General features: G+C 50.8%; 2 protein-coding genes across 3 annotated transcripts in view; one reads left to right on the top strand and one right to left on the bottom strand.

Moving 5' to 3' along the window:
* Nucleotides 1–93: 93 nt before the first annotated feature.
* On the bottom strand, nt 94–9,077 carry LOC144332932 (uncharacterized). The gene is made up of 2 exons (XM_077954535.1): nt 7,831–9,077; nt 94–268 (listed from the first exon to the last, which is right to left on the bottom strand). Exon 1 carries the CDS (start codon nt 8,864–8,866, stop codon nt 8,378–8,380), a length of 489 nt encoding a protein of 162 aa, XP_077810661.1. The 5' UTR covers nt 8,867–9,077; the 3' UTR covers nt 94–268; nt 7,831–8,377.
* The window catches only part of ANKRD52 (ankyrin repeat domain 52), a 20,524-nt gene continuing 14,101 nt past the window's right edge, over nt 8,602–15,024 (top strand). Inside the window, exons 1-15 of one of the 2 annotated variants that reach the window (XM_015151983.3) lie at nt 8,602–8,740; nt 9,074–9,157; nt 9,624–9,702; nt 9,900–9,970; nt 11,002–11,202; nt 11,731–11,818; nt 11,963–12,105; nt 12,406–12,618; nt 12,880–12,958; nt 13,266–13,380; nt 13,582–13,664; nt 13,771–13,888; nt 14,095–14,163; nt 14,348–14,488; nt 14,568–14,648. In XM_015151983.3, coding sequence (XP_015007469.1) covers nt 8,714–8,740; nt 9,074–9,157; nt 9,624–9,702; nt 9,900–9,970; nt 11,002–11,202; nt 11,731–11,818; nt 11,963–12,105; nt 12,406–12,618; nt 12,880–12,958; nt 13,266–13,380; nt 13,582–13,664; nt 13,771–13,888; nt 14,095–14,163; nt 14,348–14,488; nt 14,568–14,648 — 1,592 coding nt within the window. In that variant the 5' untranslated portion in view covers nt 8,602–8,713. Of the gene's footprint in view, nt 8,741–9,073; nt 9,467–9,623; nt 9,703–9,899; nt 9,971–11,001; nt 11,203–11,730; nt 11,819–11,962; nt 12,106–12,405; nt 12,619–12,879; nt 12,959–13,265; nt 13,381–13,581; nt 13,665–13,770; nt 13,889–14,094; nt 14,164–14,347; nt 14,489–14,567; nt 14,649–15,024 lie in introns of both variants that reach the window. The other variant, XM_028829608.2, reaches the window with a different exon arrangement.

The following is a 15,024-nucleotide window of genomic DNA, read 5'->3' as shown; positions in this document are numbered from 1 at the left end:
TCTCGGTACCCCCACGTCACGCTGTTGCCATGGCTCGGGCCTGGGAGAGGAAGGAAGGGGACAACGCCGCCTGTCGGGAGATGTAGTTCATACCTCTGGCGAGAAAGGGCGCTGGGGTGTGCGTTTGAGAAGTGCAAAGATGGTTCAGGGGACTGAGGTCGCCTGTGGTCACAGGACCCGATACGTAGGCACAGAGGCGACTTCGTGGGCGTGTCTACAGCAGATATCTGTAGATCCTCTGAACGCCGCTCTTAGAGCCTTAGGTTCTCTAGGGGGGCAGAATGAATAGGATAAATGTATATATGAAAGGGAGTTTATTAAGGAGAATTGCCTCAGGATCACAAGGTAAAGTCTCACATTAGGCCGTCTGCAAGTTGAGGACCAAAGAAGCCAGTGGTGGATCAGTCCAAGTCCTAAAACCTCAAAAGCAGGGAAGCCGGCAGTGCAGCTTTCAGTCTGTGGCCAAAGCCCTGAGAGCCCCTGGCAAACCACTGGTGTAAGTCCAAGAGTCCAAAAGCTGAAGAACTTGGAGTCTGATGTTCGAGGGCAGGAAGCATCCGGCACGGGAGAAAGATGAAGGCCGGAAGAGTCAGCAAGTCAGCTTCTTCCCCCTACTTTTACTTTTATTTATTTATTTATTTATTTGAGACGCAGTCTCGCTCTTTTGCCCAGGCTGGAGTGCAGTGGCATGATCACGGCTCACTGCAACCTCCACCTCCCAGGTTCAAGCGATCCTCGTGCCTCACCACCTACCCCAGCCTTGCCCCCGCCCCAGTACCTGGGATTACAAGCATGCGCCGCCATGCCCAGCTAATTTTTGTATTTTTAGTAGAGATGGGGTTTCGCCATGTTGGCCAGGCTGGTCTTGAACTCCTGACCTCAGGTGATCCACCCGCCTCAACTTCCCAAAGTGCTGGGATTACAGGTGTGAGCCACCGTGCCCGGCCCTGCCTACTTTTTCTAGCGTCGCTGGCAGCGGCTTGGATGGTGCCCACCATTGAGACTGGGTCAGCTTCTTCCAGTCCACTGACTTAAATGTTAATCTCCTTTGGCAACACTGTCACAGACACCCAGGAACAACACTTTGCATCCTTCAAACCAATCAAGTTGACACTCACTATTAACCATCACAGAGCCTTTATCATATTCGGCCTTGTTTATAGTTAGAAGCACTGTTCATCTTTGTAGCGTCCACAAGTGGTTAGTGCTGTGTTCTACATTTTTGGGAAAGGAGATTAACATTCCAAGCTCTGAGCTAAGGCTGCATAGTTTTCACCTTTAATATTTATAGAAAGAAGTCAAGGTAGGAAGAACCAGATATTCTTAGGACAGAGAACCATCTTTGTCTGAAAAGTGTGCATTTGATGAAGAGTGAGACCTCATGGACAGAAACCCAGGCAAGTAAATATCACTATACTGCTTTTCATGATTCAAGAAGAAAAAAAAATACTCTTGAGTGAGCACGGTGGCTCACTCCTGTAATCCCAGCACTTTGGGAGGCTGAAGCAGGCAGATCACTTGAGGTCAGGAGTTCGAGACCAGCCTGGTCAACATAGTGAGACCTTATCTCTACTAAAAATACAAAAATTAGCCAAGCGTGGTGGCGAGCACTTTTAATCCCAGCTACTCGGGAGGTTGGGCAGGAGAATTGTTTGAACCCAGGAGGCGGAAGTTGGAGTGAGCTGAGATTGTGCCACTGCACTCCAGCCTGAGCAACAAAGCAAGACTCCATGAGAGAAAGAAAGAGAGAGAGAGAGAGAGAGAGAGAAGGAGAGGGGAGGGGAGGGGAGGGGAGGGGAGGGGAGGGAAGGGGAAGAGAAAAGAAAGAGAAAAAATGCTCTTGATAAAAGTCAGGTGAATAAAAGAAAAAAGGAGAAGAAGAAAGAAATCAACAATTAGAAAGAGACTGGGCTAGGTACAGTGGCTCATGCCTGTAATCCCAGCACTTCGGGAGGCTGAGGTAGGAGGATCACTTGAGGCCAGGAGTCCAAGACCAGCCTGGGCAACATAGAGACCCTTGTTTCTCCAAAAACAAAAGAGAGACTAGAATTAGGTGGGTGCAAAAGAATGGTGGTGCCTGCTGTTGAATTTCAAGAAATTCATGCTATTACAGTACAAACCTTTCCTCTGCTTGCTTGCTAAATCTTCAGTCAAGCTCTCCACTTTCAGGAAAGCTTTCCCTGAGAAGTGTTTTGTGTGGTGCTTATGTGCAGGGACAGGGGATAAAGTAAATAAGACTGTGTTGCAGCCAGGCATGGTGGCTCATACCTGTAATCCCAGCACTTTGGGAGGCACAGGTGGGTGGATCACCTGAGCCCAGGAGTTTGAGACCAGTCTGGGCAATATGGTGAAACCTTGTCTCTACAAAAAATACAAAAAAAATTAGCCAGGCATGGTGGTACATGCCTGTAATCCCAGCTACTTGGGAGTCTGAGTTGGATCACCTGGGCCCAGGAGGTTGAGGCTGCAGTGAGCCATGATTGCACCACTGCACTCCAGTTTGTGTGATGGGAGTGAGACACTGTCTCAAAAAAAAAAAAAAAAGACTGTGTTGCAATGCTGTTCTAATTAATGTGGAACAGACATCTGGTCTAGAAAGAGGGTGGTCCTTGGGCCTGGCGCGGTGGCTCAGGCCTGTAATCCCAGCACTTTGGGAGGCCGAGGCGGGCGGATCATGAGGTCAGGAGATCAAAACCATCCTGGCAACGTGGCAAAACCCCATTTCTACAAAAAATACAAAAAAAAAAAGCCAGATGTGGTGGTGCGCACCTATAGTCCCAGCTACTCGGGAGGCTGTGGCAGAGAATCACTTGAGCCCAGGAGGCAGAGGTTGCAGTGAGTGGAAATCGTGCCACTGCACTCCAACCTGGGTGACAGATGGAGACTCTGTCTCAAAAAAAAAAAAAAAAAAAAAAAAGAGAAAAAACAAAAGGCCAGGCAAGGTGGCTCACACCTGCAATTCCAGCACTTTGGGAGGCCAAGCAGTTGAATCACCTGAGGTTGGGAGTTCAAGACCAGCCTGACCAATATGGAGAAACCCCGTCTCTACTAAAAATACAAAATTAGCCAGGCGTGGTGGCACATGCCTGTAATCCCAGCTACTTGGGAGGCTGAGGTAGGATAATTGCTTGAACCCCGGAGGTGGAGGTTGCAGTGAGCCTAGATGGTGCCATTGCACTCCAGCCTGGGCAACAAAAGCAAAACTCTGTCTCAAAAAAAAAAGTTTGAGCCCATATTCTCTGGATTTCAAGTAAGCAAGGGCCATTGGGTGATCACCAAAACCCATTTTATATAAACTCTTCTGCCTCCATAGCAGTTAGTACTACCAATTCAAAATAATTATTGACCAAATGAATATGTTTTATTATTTATCTATTTAATTTTTGAGACGGGGGTCTCACTCTGTCACCCAGATTGGAGTGCATTGGTGTGATCTCGGCTCATGCAACCTCTGCCTCCCAGGCTCAAGTGATCCTCTCACCTCAGCCTCCCAAATAGCTGCGACCACAGGAGCACACTACCACATTTTTGGTAGAGACAGAGTTTCATCATCTTGCCCAGGTTGGTCTCGAACTCCTGAACTCAAGCAATATGTCCATGTTGGCCTTCCAAAGTGCTGGGATTACAGGCGTGAGCCACCATGCCTGGACTGATGGGCACATGACCTTAAAGGACAGATTTACTCTTTTTTTTTTTTTTTTTTTTTGAGACGGAGTCTCGCTCTGTGGCCCAGGCTGGAGTGCAGTGGCCGGATCTCAGCTCACTGCAAGCTCCGCCTCCCGGGTTCCCGCCATTCTCCTGCCTCAGCCTCCCGAGTAGCTGGGACTACAGGCGCCGCCACCTCGCCCGGCTAGTTTTTGTATTTTTTAGTAGAGACGGGGTTTCACCGTGTTAGCCAGGATGGTCTCGATCTCCTGACCTCGTGATCCGCCCGTCTCGGCCTCCCAAAGTGCTGGGATTACAGGCTTGAGCCACCGCGCCCGGCCCAGATTTACTCTTTATAATCCCACTCTTGTGTCCAGCCCCGCCCCCCTCTGACTAAGGGCTTATACATATGAGACAGCTGCTTTGAATGAGGAGTAAGGATCTCGTTGGTTAAAAGACAGAAATTAACTGGGATACATAACTGAACTGTGACCTCATTATCACTCTGCTTTAACCAAGTTGACTGCTACAGAATCTCCAAGGTCCAATAGGCCTGCCAAGCCAATTTGCTTGCTATCCCCTACTAATTAGTTTAACTAATCACTGCCATTTAAACTTTCCTAGTTTAGTCCCTATGCTTGAAACAACCAATTTCCTCCCATGTCTCCACCATTCTACATCAATAACTTCCTTCAAGTACTGACTCAAGACACACCTCCTCCAGGAAGACCCCGTTGACTGAACCCTTCCTTCAACATTACTCTGAACACATACTGCCATGTAATCTAGCATGTATCGTATATTCTGTAGTTGTTTAACATGTATATGTATGTTCATCTACTAAGTTATAAGCTCCTCATAAAGAGACACCATTACTTCTAATTTTTGACCTCCCAACCAGTTAGTACAGGGCTGTACATTGGATGAGTCCTCACATTTAGTCCTCACATTTGTCAGAAGAAGGAAAACTGAGGCTTAAAAATAGGTAGCCATCTGTCTAGAGTTACCCAAACATGAATGCAGTAGTTCAATCCTGAAGGACTGTCCATATAAGAGGGTTTTAACACCACTTCTGGCCTCCTCCTCCCATACCCTGTGTATCTCCCTGAGCCCTGATAGTATCAGTGTTCCCTACATCAAATCCTTTTTTTCCCTACTGGGAAATCCTCTTTCAGTGCTCTAAATAATATTAAAAATAACTCTTCTAGCCCTTCCTCCTCCCTCTAGTTTCCCAGAGAACCAGGCTGGCAACATCTCTTGTTCACCTTCATCCCCTAGCCAGACCCAGGCACGTGACCCCAGCTCAATCCCTGACTCCAATTCCTCAGGTTACCAAGAGTTATTTTGGGCAATGGATACCATGTATGCCCCTGCTTCTCATCCTCTGGGCCATATCCTAGTTTAGCCCTTCCTGGAAGGCCCATAATACCCAATAGCCAAGTCCCAACACCCATACCCATTTGATCCTTTGCTACCTTTGGTTTCTGCTGCTGCTTCATCATCATCATCAATCATCAAATATTAAGTGCCTGTTTCTCTATACTGATATTCTGGAGCTTAAAAAAACCAATACCTTTTCCTTCGGAAAGCTCAAAATAATTTTTTTTCATTAAAAAAAAAAAAAAATTTAAAGTCCATGTTAGAGAAGACTCTGACTCTGGCTTACAAGGAGTTTAAAATCCACTTTATGGCCAGGCATGGTGGCTCACACCTATAATACCAGCATTTTGGAAGGCCAAGGTGGGCAGATCACCTGAGCTCAGAAGTTTGGGACTAGCCTGGGCAACATGGCGAAACCCTGTCTCTACAAAAATTAGCGGGGCATGATGGTGCCCACCTGTAATCCCAGTTACTCCTGCAGCTGAGGCAGGATCACCTGAGCCCAGGAGGTTGAGGCTGCAGTGAGCTGAGATCACACCACTGCACTCCAGCCTGGGCGACAGAGCGAGACTCCATCTCAAAAAAAACAAAACAAAACAAAAACAAAAACAAAAATCAGTAGCCAGGTGTGGTGGTGTGCACCTGTGGTCCCAGCTATTCAGGAGGCTGAGGTTGCAGTGAGCTGACATCAAGCCACTGCACTCCAGCCTTGGCGACAGACTCCAGCCTAGGTGACAGAGTGAGACCCTGTTTCAAAAAAAAAAAAAAAGGTGAAAATGAGACCGGGTGCAGTGGCTCACACCTGTAATCCCAGCACTTTGGGAGGCTGAGGTGAGCGGATCACGAGGTTAGGAGATCGAGACCATCCTGGCTAACACGGGGAAACCCTGTCTCTACTAAAAATACAAAAAATTAGCCTGGCATGGTGGCGGACACCTGTAGTCCCAGCTACTTGGGAGGCTGAGGCAGGAGAATGGCGTGAACCCCGGAGGTGGAGCATGCAGTGAGCTGAGATGGTGCCACTGCACTCCCGCCTGGACGACAGAGCAAGACTCCATCTCAAAAAAAAAAAAAAAAAAAAGGTAAAATGAGAAACAAAGGTGTACAATTTAACCAGATTGTGGCAGTATAAACTAAGTATGTAAGTGTTAAGGAGAACAAAAGGAAAAGAGCCTATTAACCAGGGGAGACTTCCTAGAAGAGGTAAGTTTAAAGCAACATTTTATTTCTTTGTAATTTTTGTGTGTGCATGGAATCACGGAGTGATTGCTCCTAAGCAATATTTTAACTTTTATTTTCAATATGGTAAAAAATTTAAAAATTCTAAAAGGTATATAGTGATAGGTAAATTTCCCTCTCATTCCTTATTTCCTGTACCCCAGTTTTTCTTTCAAGGAAAAAAGGACTGTTACTAGTGTCTTAAGTATCTTTCTAGTAGGAAGGCAAGGGAAGGCTTTTTTTGTTGTTGTTGAGACAGAGTCTGCCTCTGTCACCCAGGCTGGAGAGCAGTGGGTTCTCCTGCCTCAACCTCTCCAGTAGCTGGGATTACAGGTGTGCACCACCACACCAGGCTAATTTTTTATATTTTTGGTAGAGATGGGGTTTCACCATGTTGACCGGAAGGCTTTTTTTTTTTTTTTTTTTTTTTTTTTGACAGAGTTTTGCTCTTTTTGCCCAGGCTGGAGTGCAATGGCACATCTCGGCTCACTGCAACCTCCGCTCACTGCAACCTCCGCCTCCCGGGTTCAAGCAATTCTCCTGCCTCAGCCTCCCAAGTAGCCGGGATTACAGGCGCCCGCCACCATGCCCGGCTAATTTTATGTATTTTTAGTAGAGGCGGGGTGTCATCATGTTGGCCAGGATGGTTTCGATCTCTTGACCTCGTGATCCGCCCGCCTCGGCCTCCCAAAGTGTTGGAATTACAGGCGTGAGCCACCGCGCCCGGCCAGGAAGGCTTTTTAAAAATGTATTTTCGCAGGGTGCGGTGGCTCACGCCCGTAATCCCAGCTCTTTGGGAGGCCAAGGCAGGTGGATCACCTGAGGTCAGGAGTTCGAGACCAGTCTGACCAACATGGTGAAACTCCCGTCTCTACTAAAATAAAAAAATTATGGCCGGGCGCGGTAGCTCAAGCCTGTAATCCCAGCGCTTTGGGAGGCCGAGACGGGCGGATCACGAGGTCAGGAGATCGAGACCATCCTGGCTAACACGGTGAAACCCCGTCTCTACTAAAAAATACAAAAAAAAAAAAAAAAAAAAAAAAAAAAAACTAGCCGGGCGAGGTGGTGGGCGCCTGTAGTCCCAGCTACTCCGGAGGCTGAGGCAGGAGAATGGCTTAAACCCGGGAGGCGGAGCTTGCAGTGAGCTGAGATCCGGCCATTGCACTCCAGCCTGGGCGACAGAGCCAGACTCCGTCTCAAAAAAAACAAAAACAAAAACAAAAACAAAAATTAGCCAGGCAGGGTGGTGGGCGCCTGTAGTCTCAGCTACTGGGAAGGCTGAGACAGGATAATCACTTGAACCCGGGAGGCGGATGTTGCAGTGAGCCGAGATCATGCCACTGCACTTCAGCCCGGGCAACGAGAGTGAAACTCCGTCTCAAAAAACAAAATAAAATAAAATATATTTTTATTTTTAAATTTTTTTCCTCTCCCCGCAAGGGAGGACCTTTATATATAAAGCCTTGACAAGACGCCAGCATGCTGCACTTCGTCCATTATGTGTTCTCTTCAATGTGTATTGAGTTGTGAAACTCTGAACAGGACCCTGGATCACCTTTCAGAAATTGTATCAATTTTTCAACTCACTTTTCGTCTTCCTCCTTTTTCCAATTCTGGGTTGAGATGACTTCCATTCATTTCTTCTCTAACTGACGGCTTTCTGGCCTCTCCATTGGAGGAGGGGAAGCGCCACATGCTGTTCTGGGAAGAAATTGTAGAGTGTTTTCCACTTTAACCTTGCAATGGAATCAGTAAGGAGCTGGAAAATGTCCCTTCTCTTGGTCTTGGCGGCCTTTTCCAGTTGCCAGTTGTCATGGCCTCTTTGTGGGTGTTTTCTGCAGTAGAATCCTCCTTGGGGTTTCTCCGCATTTTGAGCACTTTTGCTATTTCTTCTCTACCGAACTCACGCATCCGCCAGTGGAGATACACGCTTTCCCTCCCTCTGGGGATATTGCCATACATAATTCCCAGTTCTCCACCCGCCAGTTCCCCCTAGTCTGTGGGGGATTTCGGGGTGTGGAATCACTGACGGGAGGAGTTAGCTCGGGCGGGAGCATTGTGGGCTGGGTGAGATCTGGCCCGCCGTTCGGTCCTCAGTTTGGGAAGCACCGCGGGACCAAGGCCCAGGTTTCCGCTAGGATCTTGTGAGGAACCCCTTGGGCCGCCAGACTGGCGCAGCCAGCTGCGGGAGCCGGGGAGCCGGCGCGTGAGTTCGGGGGTGCAGGGGCTGCAGGGGCCGCCAGGGTGGGGCGGAGGGCGCTGCGGCTGGGGTCCGTTTGCTCTGGGAGCGCCGGGACTCGGACGGCCGCCAGGGAGCGCTGCGGCCTCCCGCTCGCCCGCCCCCCGGTAGGCGGGGCCGCGCTCTCCCTGCAGCCGCCGCCGCAGCCGCCGCCTGGGCCGCTCCGTGTCCCCGGTGGAGCCACCGCCGCCGCCGCCGGGAGCTCGATGCGGACGGAGCCCGGGCCGGGCCATGGGGATCCTCAGCATCACGGACCAGGTCAGCCCTCCTGCCCTTCCCCGCTTCCTCCTTCCAGGGCTCCGCGCTACCGCCACGCGAGCCCGGGGATGTGCGGCCTAGGCTGGGCCCGAGCCCGGGGCTCCCGCAGCTCCCGCCCCGCCCCATGCCGCGCTCCCCTCAACCAAGCCGGTGTCCTTGGGGACCTGGCAACCGGAGGAGGCACCGCGGGAGCCCGCTCCAGCCAGAATCCCCAGAGTGGAGCCCCTCCACGGACGCCCCCCCCCCCCAAACCTGGGTGCTCCCCCACCCCCACCCCCACACCGGTTCCGCTCCGGCTCCAGCCCGCTCTCAGATTGCCGGTTCTCCCTGCAGCCGCCCCTGGTCCAGGCCATCTTTAGCCGAGATGTGGAGGAAGTGCGTTCCCTACTCTCGCAGAAGGAGAACATCAATGTGCTGGTGAGTTGGGAGCAGGGAGGATGGCGAGACCGGAATCCTGGCTCCCGTGTTCTGGACCCCTCCCCACCGGTGGGGCGGCTCCGTGTCTCCTCTGCTCAGATGAGGCCGCAGTTCTTTCCATCCTGGAGTGAAAGCCTACTCTGCATTTGGGGATGGAGAGCAGGTCAGGCTTACAGCCCAGATCACTTGGGCTGGGGATGCCCAGGAACGTTGTTCTCTTCTGAACCTCCGGAGTCTGCAGCGCCCCCACCCCTCCTGGAAAAAGGAGCCGGCTTCTCAGCCCATTGGCCCTGACTCCACCCTCCCTAGGTGCTTGCCTTTGACTCCCAGTACTGGGACTTAGGACCCTGCAGAAACTATGGGAAGAGGTTGTGGGGAAGGGCCTGGAGCTCTGAGGCTTGGGCTGGGGTGCTTGATAGCCCCCTCACCCCGCGCCCACAGTCCCTCCTCTTTTTTGCCTTCTTAGGACCAAGAGAGGCGAACTCCATTGCATGCTGCTGCCTACGTAGGCGATGTCCCCATCCTCCAGTTGCTACTGATGTCAGGTGAAAGTGGGGAGCTGGAAGGTGTGGCACATAGGGAGGGAAGGGAGGGGAGGAGTCTTTTTTGATATTCAAGGATTGCTCTCCCGGGCTTGGTCCAGGCAAGGCTCCAGCTCCATTCAGATTTCCTGGCCTGATTACTGGCTTCCTTCATACCCCCTCCTCACCTTCCATCAAAATAGGAAATTATATCCCCACAGGTGCTAATGTCAATGCTAAGGACACACTGTGGCTGACCCCTCTTCATCGTGCTGCTGCCTCCCGAAACGAGGTATGCGCCCCCACCTTCTTTTACCCTTTCAAAAAGGATGAGTTGCTTAAAGGTGGAAGTTAAGGGTCAAGGAGCCTCAGTCCTCAGCCCTACAAGCTGTTCTACCCCAAGTAGTGAGGAGATCAAATCTTGGCCCCTCCCTCCTACCCCTAGAACTGGCTGGTAAGGGGGCTGAGTGCTGCCAGCTGATGTGACTCAGGGAGAGCTTAACACTGGGCTGGCAGACTGCGGGGGCCCTGCTGCCAGGCCTGAGTGACTCATCCCTCCCTGGGGGGCCACCTTAAGTCTGATCCCCCTCTGGGCACTGAGATTTCTTTCCTTGTGATGGGGGATGGGTATAGTAATCTGTTGCATCCTTGGCCCTCAAGTAGCTTGAAAGTTGACAGCACAGGGGCCAAACGTATTTCATCAGTTGGGTCCTTTGCCCTATTCCCATCAGCCCTGCAGACAGGGAAAGGGGGACCTCCTCCTCAGTTCATCACTTCCCTGGCTCCAGCTACCGGGGGAGGGGCCGAGGCCAGTGGGAATGAGGTAGGTGGTGGTTAGGAGGGGCATGTTAGCTCGGGTTTTGCAAAGGAACCGGTATCTGTTTGCTTACTGAGATACTGAAAATAATTTTGGTGCCTATGAGAAGGCTAAAGAGGGTGTTCAGGGCAAGGTGCAGCAAGAGCATTTAGTTTTCCTAGAAGTGGTGGGGGGTTGGGATGTGTGGATCTCCATGTGTAGATTTGTTTGGGAATGGATGTATGTGTGAGTGAAGATTTTCATGGTCTAAGTTGGCGAGTCAGGTGGCTTGAAGAAGAGCAAAGGGTCCTTGTTTTACTCAGCAAGGTAAGGAAGAGCTCAAGTTCTAAGAAGATCCAGAAGATGGGAAGTAGGTATTGAGAGGCTAGGGATGTTGGAAAAATGAGAAGAGACTCTGTGCTGGGGAAGATGGGGCGGTAGATGCTCTGCTGACCTATTCCTCCTTCTATTTCCTGTTGTTTTACCTCCCGCTCCTACTCTCTCTTTTGTCCCCTGCCCCTCAACAGAAGGTGCTGGGGCTGCTGCTGGCACATTCAGCAGATGTGAATGCCCGGGACAAGCTGTGGCAGACACCACTGCATGTGGCTGCTGCCAACCGGGCCACCAAGTGTGCTGAGGCTCTGGCACCCCTGTTGAGCAGCCTCAACGTGGCTGACAGGAGCGGGCGCAGTGCTCTGCACCATGCAGTGCATAGTGGGCATCTTGAGGTGAGGACTGTTCCCATCCAGGCCCAGCTGGGGCTTTCCCTTTTCTTACCTTCCTACTCACCTTTCCCTGCTTCTGGGCCTTCAAGCCTGAAGGATAAGCAGCCCAGATGGTTATATAAACACTAAAACTCAAGCGCTAAATGAATGGTCAGACTAGATTAAAATTCTTAACTTGGACTTCAGGAGGTTGATAAAACCTTGGATTTTGCTTAGAAAATATCTAAGCAAAATTTTTGCTTACACGCCTTTCTGAAGAGAGTACGTGTCTTTCAGCACATTTGCAAAGACAAGAGTTTAAGAACCACCAAATCACCTGAAGAGACTCCCTTGTTTCCCTCAAAGTTCCAGATCTCTCCAGTATCTCCTCCTTAGTGCCTGCTTCTGCTGTTCCCTCAAGTCCTCCAGGTTGTTTTGCTCATGGAAAAAGGCATTAGGCTGCCTCAGCCTTTTCAGATGAGGCCTCTGCTCTTAGGTAGGTTGAGGGCACGAATCTGACTCTGAACAAGTGTCTTTCATATCCTGATACAGACGGTGAACCTGCTCCTCAACAAGGGAGCCAGCCTGAATGTCTGTGACAAAAAGGAGCGGCAGCCTCTACACTGGGCAGCTTTTCTAGGTGAGAGAGAATACACGGGAAAATCAGAAATTTAACATTTAGGATTCCTAGAGCAGGGATATGGGGTTGCAGCCTTTGAAGAGAGGAGTGCCGGGCCTTAGAGTTTATCTTCTACTTCCTTTAGAGTGTCTTCTCTTTTCTCAGGGCACTTGGAGGTCCTGAAACTGCTGGTGGCACGGGGAGCAGACCTCGGCTGCAAGGACCGCAAGGGCTATGGGCTGCTCCATACAGCTGCTGCCAGTGGCCAGATTGAAGTGGTGAAGTACCTGCTTCGGATGGGAGCGGAGGTCAGGGCTTTGAGCTCTGGGGTTGGGGACTATGGTCAGTGAGTAGGAGATTATAGAGTCTGTTATGGAGATATGAGATATTGGGTTGTTGGTGTAGTTTTGGGAGGTTGGAAGGGCGTGGTAGAGAGGGTCTGAATAATGCTTACCTTAGCCATAGTACCCTGAGTACCTTAGTACCTTGGGTCAGAAACCCCAGAGGAACTGAGGCAGTCATTGGATTTCTGGGATCTGTAGGCTACATGTGCTGGCTTCTACTTTGTTTAAACTGATACCGCCTTACTCTCACTGCTGAATATCCAGATCGATGAGCCCAACGCTTTTGGAAACACAGCTTTGCACATCGCCTGCTACCTGGGCCAGGATGCTGTGGCTATTGAGCTGGTGAATGCCGGAGCCAATGTCAACCAGCCGAATGACAAGGGCTTCACACCACTGCATGTGGCTGCAGTGTCCACCAATGGCGCTCTCTGCTTGGAGCTATTGGTTAATAATGGGGCTGACGTCAACTACCAGGTGCCTGAAGGGATAAGGCTTAGACCAGTGGGGAGCGAAACCTGGCTCTAGGGGTCCTGACTGTATCTGGATAACTCTCGTGGAATTATCCACTTGCTTCCTGGGGTAATCAGACCTTGCCAGGGACTCAGGAGAGAGTGGGCTAAGAAGGTGCCATATGACCCTTTTGTCCTTAGAGATATGTCCTTGGAAGGAGATAGGGCATTCTCTGTGCTTTGCACTGGAAAAAAACAAAAACAAAAACCCACCATGTTTCCACAGAGCAAAGAAGGGAAAAGTCCTCTGCACATGGCTGCAATCCATGGCCGTTTCACACGCTCCCAGATCCTCATCCAGAATGGTATGGACCTGGGAGACTTTGTGCTCTCATCCCTTCCTCCCCCAAGGAACTCATTTCTAGAATCTCCCTAACTTCCGTCTCCTACCCTCTTCCAGTAGGATAGGCCCTTGGAACTCTGACCAAGGGACTTGTGGAAATGGCCCTGCTCTGCCCTGCCCAGTCTCCTAAGGCCTAGAAACAGGATAAAACATGTAGAATCCTGGGCCTGGCACCTGATGCATAGTAGGCACTCAAATCGTGGCTAGCTCACGAGAGTGGTCTTAAGCCTGAGGTCCACCTGAGCTTGTGTGTGTGTATCCCCTCACAGGCAGTGAGATTGATTGTGCCGACAAATTTGGGAACACGCCACTGCATGTGGCTGCTCGCTACGGACACGAGCTGCTCATCAGCACCCTCATGACCAATGGCGCAGATACCGCCCGGTGAGTCAGGGCCCTGACTCCACTTCTGGGCTGCCCAGATCTGCATAGACTGCTCACATCAACCATGGAGTCACAGAGAAGCTTGCCAAAGGGCACCTTGGAGAACCTCCTTCCCTGACTCTAGGGTAGTGGTGGGTCAAAGAAGAGGTCTTACTTGGTCCCTCCTTGACCCAAGGACTGAGTTCCTCAACTTGTCTCTAGGCGTGGCATCCATGACATGTTCCCCCTGCACTTAGCTGTTCTCTTTGGATTCTCTGACTGTTGTCGTAAGCTTCTTTCCTCAGGTATGTGCTGATGGGCTGGGGATTGGCAGGTGTAGAGGGGAGCAAAGGCCTTTCCCTCCCTGCTGAACACTCTCAGATGTGACCTGTGGCTGTTCTGTGCCTCCAGGTCAGTTGTACAGCATTGTGTCTTCACTCAGCAACGAGCATGTGCTTTCAGCTGGGTTTGACATCAATACACCTGACAACCTTGGCCGTACCTGTCTTCATGCTGCTGCTTCCGGAGGGTGAGTTTTTCTTTCTCCCATCCTTTGAGCAGGGAGCTGGGCAAAGGTCTGGGCCTGTCATTCTTGCCTGCCTAGATCTATTCCCCCTCTCACAATGAGAGCAGTCACAGCAGAAAGGGCTTGCTAGTTCCATCCCTCCTTAGCCCCACCCTGGGCCTGTGGCTTCCCTTTGAGGCTGTAACTCTCTTAACACATCTTTCTTTTAGGAATGTTGAATGTCTTAATTTGCTGTTGAGCAGTGGAGCTGACTTAAGGAGGAGGGACAAATTTGGCAGGTATGCTGATATGCAGGGGTAAACATAGGGAATGTCTGATTAGAGAAACATGGTAGAGGGAGGAAGGGTTGAGATTGGAGAGTTAAATAAGGAGAATGTTATGAAGCAGCATTTAGCTGCACATCTGATTACATTCGGATCTGTCTCTGATTCTCTTCCCCACCCTCCTTCATTTCTTCCTCAGGACACCACTGCACTATGCAGCTGCTAACGGTAGCTACCAGTGTGCAGTAACATTGGTAACTGCTGGGGCAGGTGTCAACGAGGCTGACTGTAAAGGCTGCTCTCCCCTCCACTACGCTGCCGCTTCCGACACTTACAGGAGGTGAGGCTACCAGTCTGGTCCTTCTCAGTCCCACTCACCTCCCTAAGCCTGGCCCTGACTTTCTCTCTCTCCTCCCCAGAGCGGAACCCCACACACCTTCCAGCCATGATGCCGAAGAGGACGAGCCACTGAAGGAGTCCCGCAGGAAGGAGGCCTTCTTGTGAGTAGCAGAGAGGGCCCCTGGGATGTGCTTTCCCACCCATGCAAGCTCTGGCCCTGCTGTCCTCCTACCTACTCTGAACCTCCACCCTACACTGCTGCTGTACTGCTGGTCAGCCAGCAGTGTGTCTTGAGCTCTCTGGGTTTAGTCCATAGTGGGCAAAGACAAAAAGTATGAGATTGAAACTTCGGAGCTTCAGGGGAAAAAAACCCAGAAGTATGAGACACAGTTCCTTCCCTAAAGGAACGAAATGGATGTTTTTTTGTTTTTTTTTTTTTTTTTGGAGACAGAGTCTCACTCTGTTGCCCATGCTAGAATGCAGTGGCACAATCTCAGCTTACCGTGCCCAGCCAGTCTTCTTGAGAGGATTAGAAAA

The sequence above is a fragment of the Macaca mulatta genome, chromosome 11, assembly GCF_049350105.2.
Source record: "Macaca mulatta isolate MMU2019108-1 chromosome 11, T2T-MMU8v2.0, whole genome shotgun sequence".
NCBI lineage: Eukaryota > Metazoa > Chordata > Mammalia > Primates > Cercopithecidae > Macaca > Macaca mulatta.
The sequence above is the reverse complement of the archived record's forward strand: the minus strand, read 5'-3'. Positions and strand labels throughout refer to the sequence as shown.

Bases quoted from the DNA above. Each gene is read 5' to 3' on its own strand.
- LOC144332932 (XM_077954535.1), bottom strand. From the start codon at position 8,866: ATGGGGCGGGGCGGGAGCTGCGGGAGCCCCGGGCTCGGGCCCAGCCTA.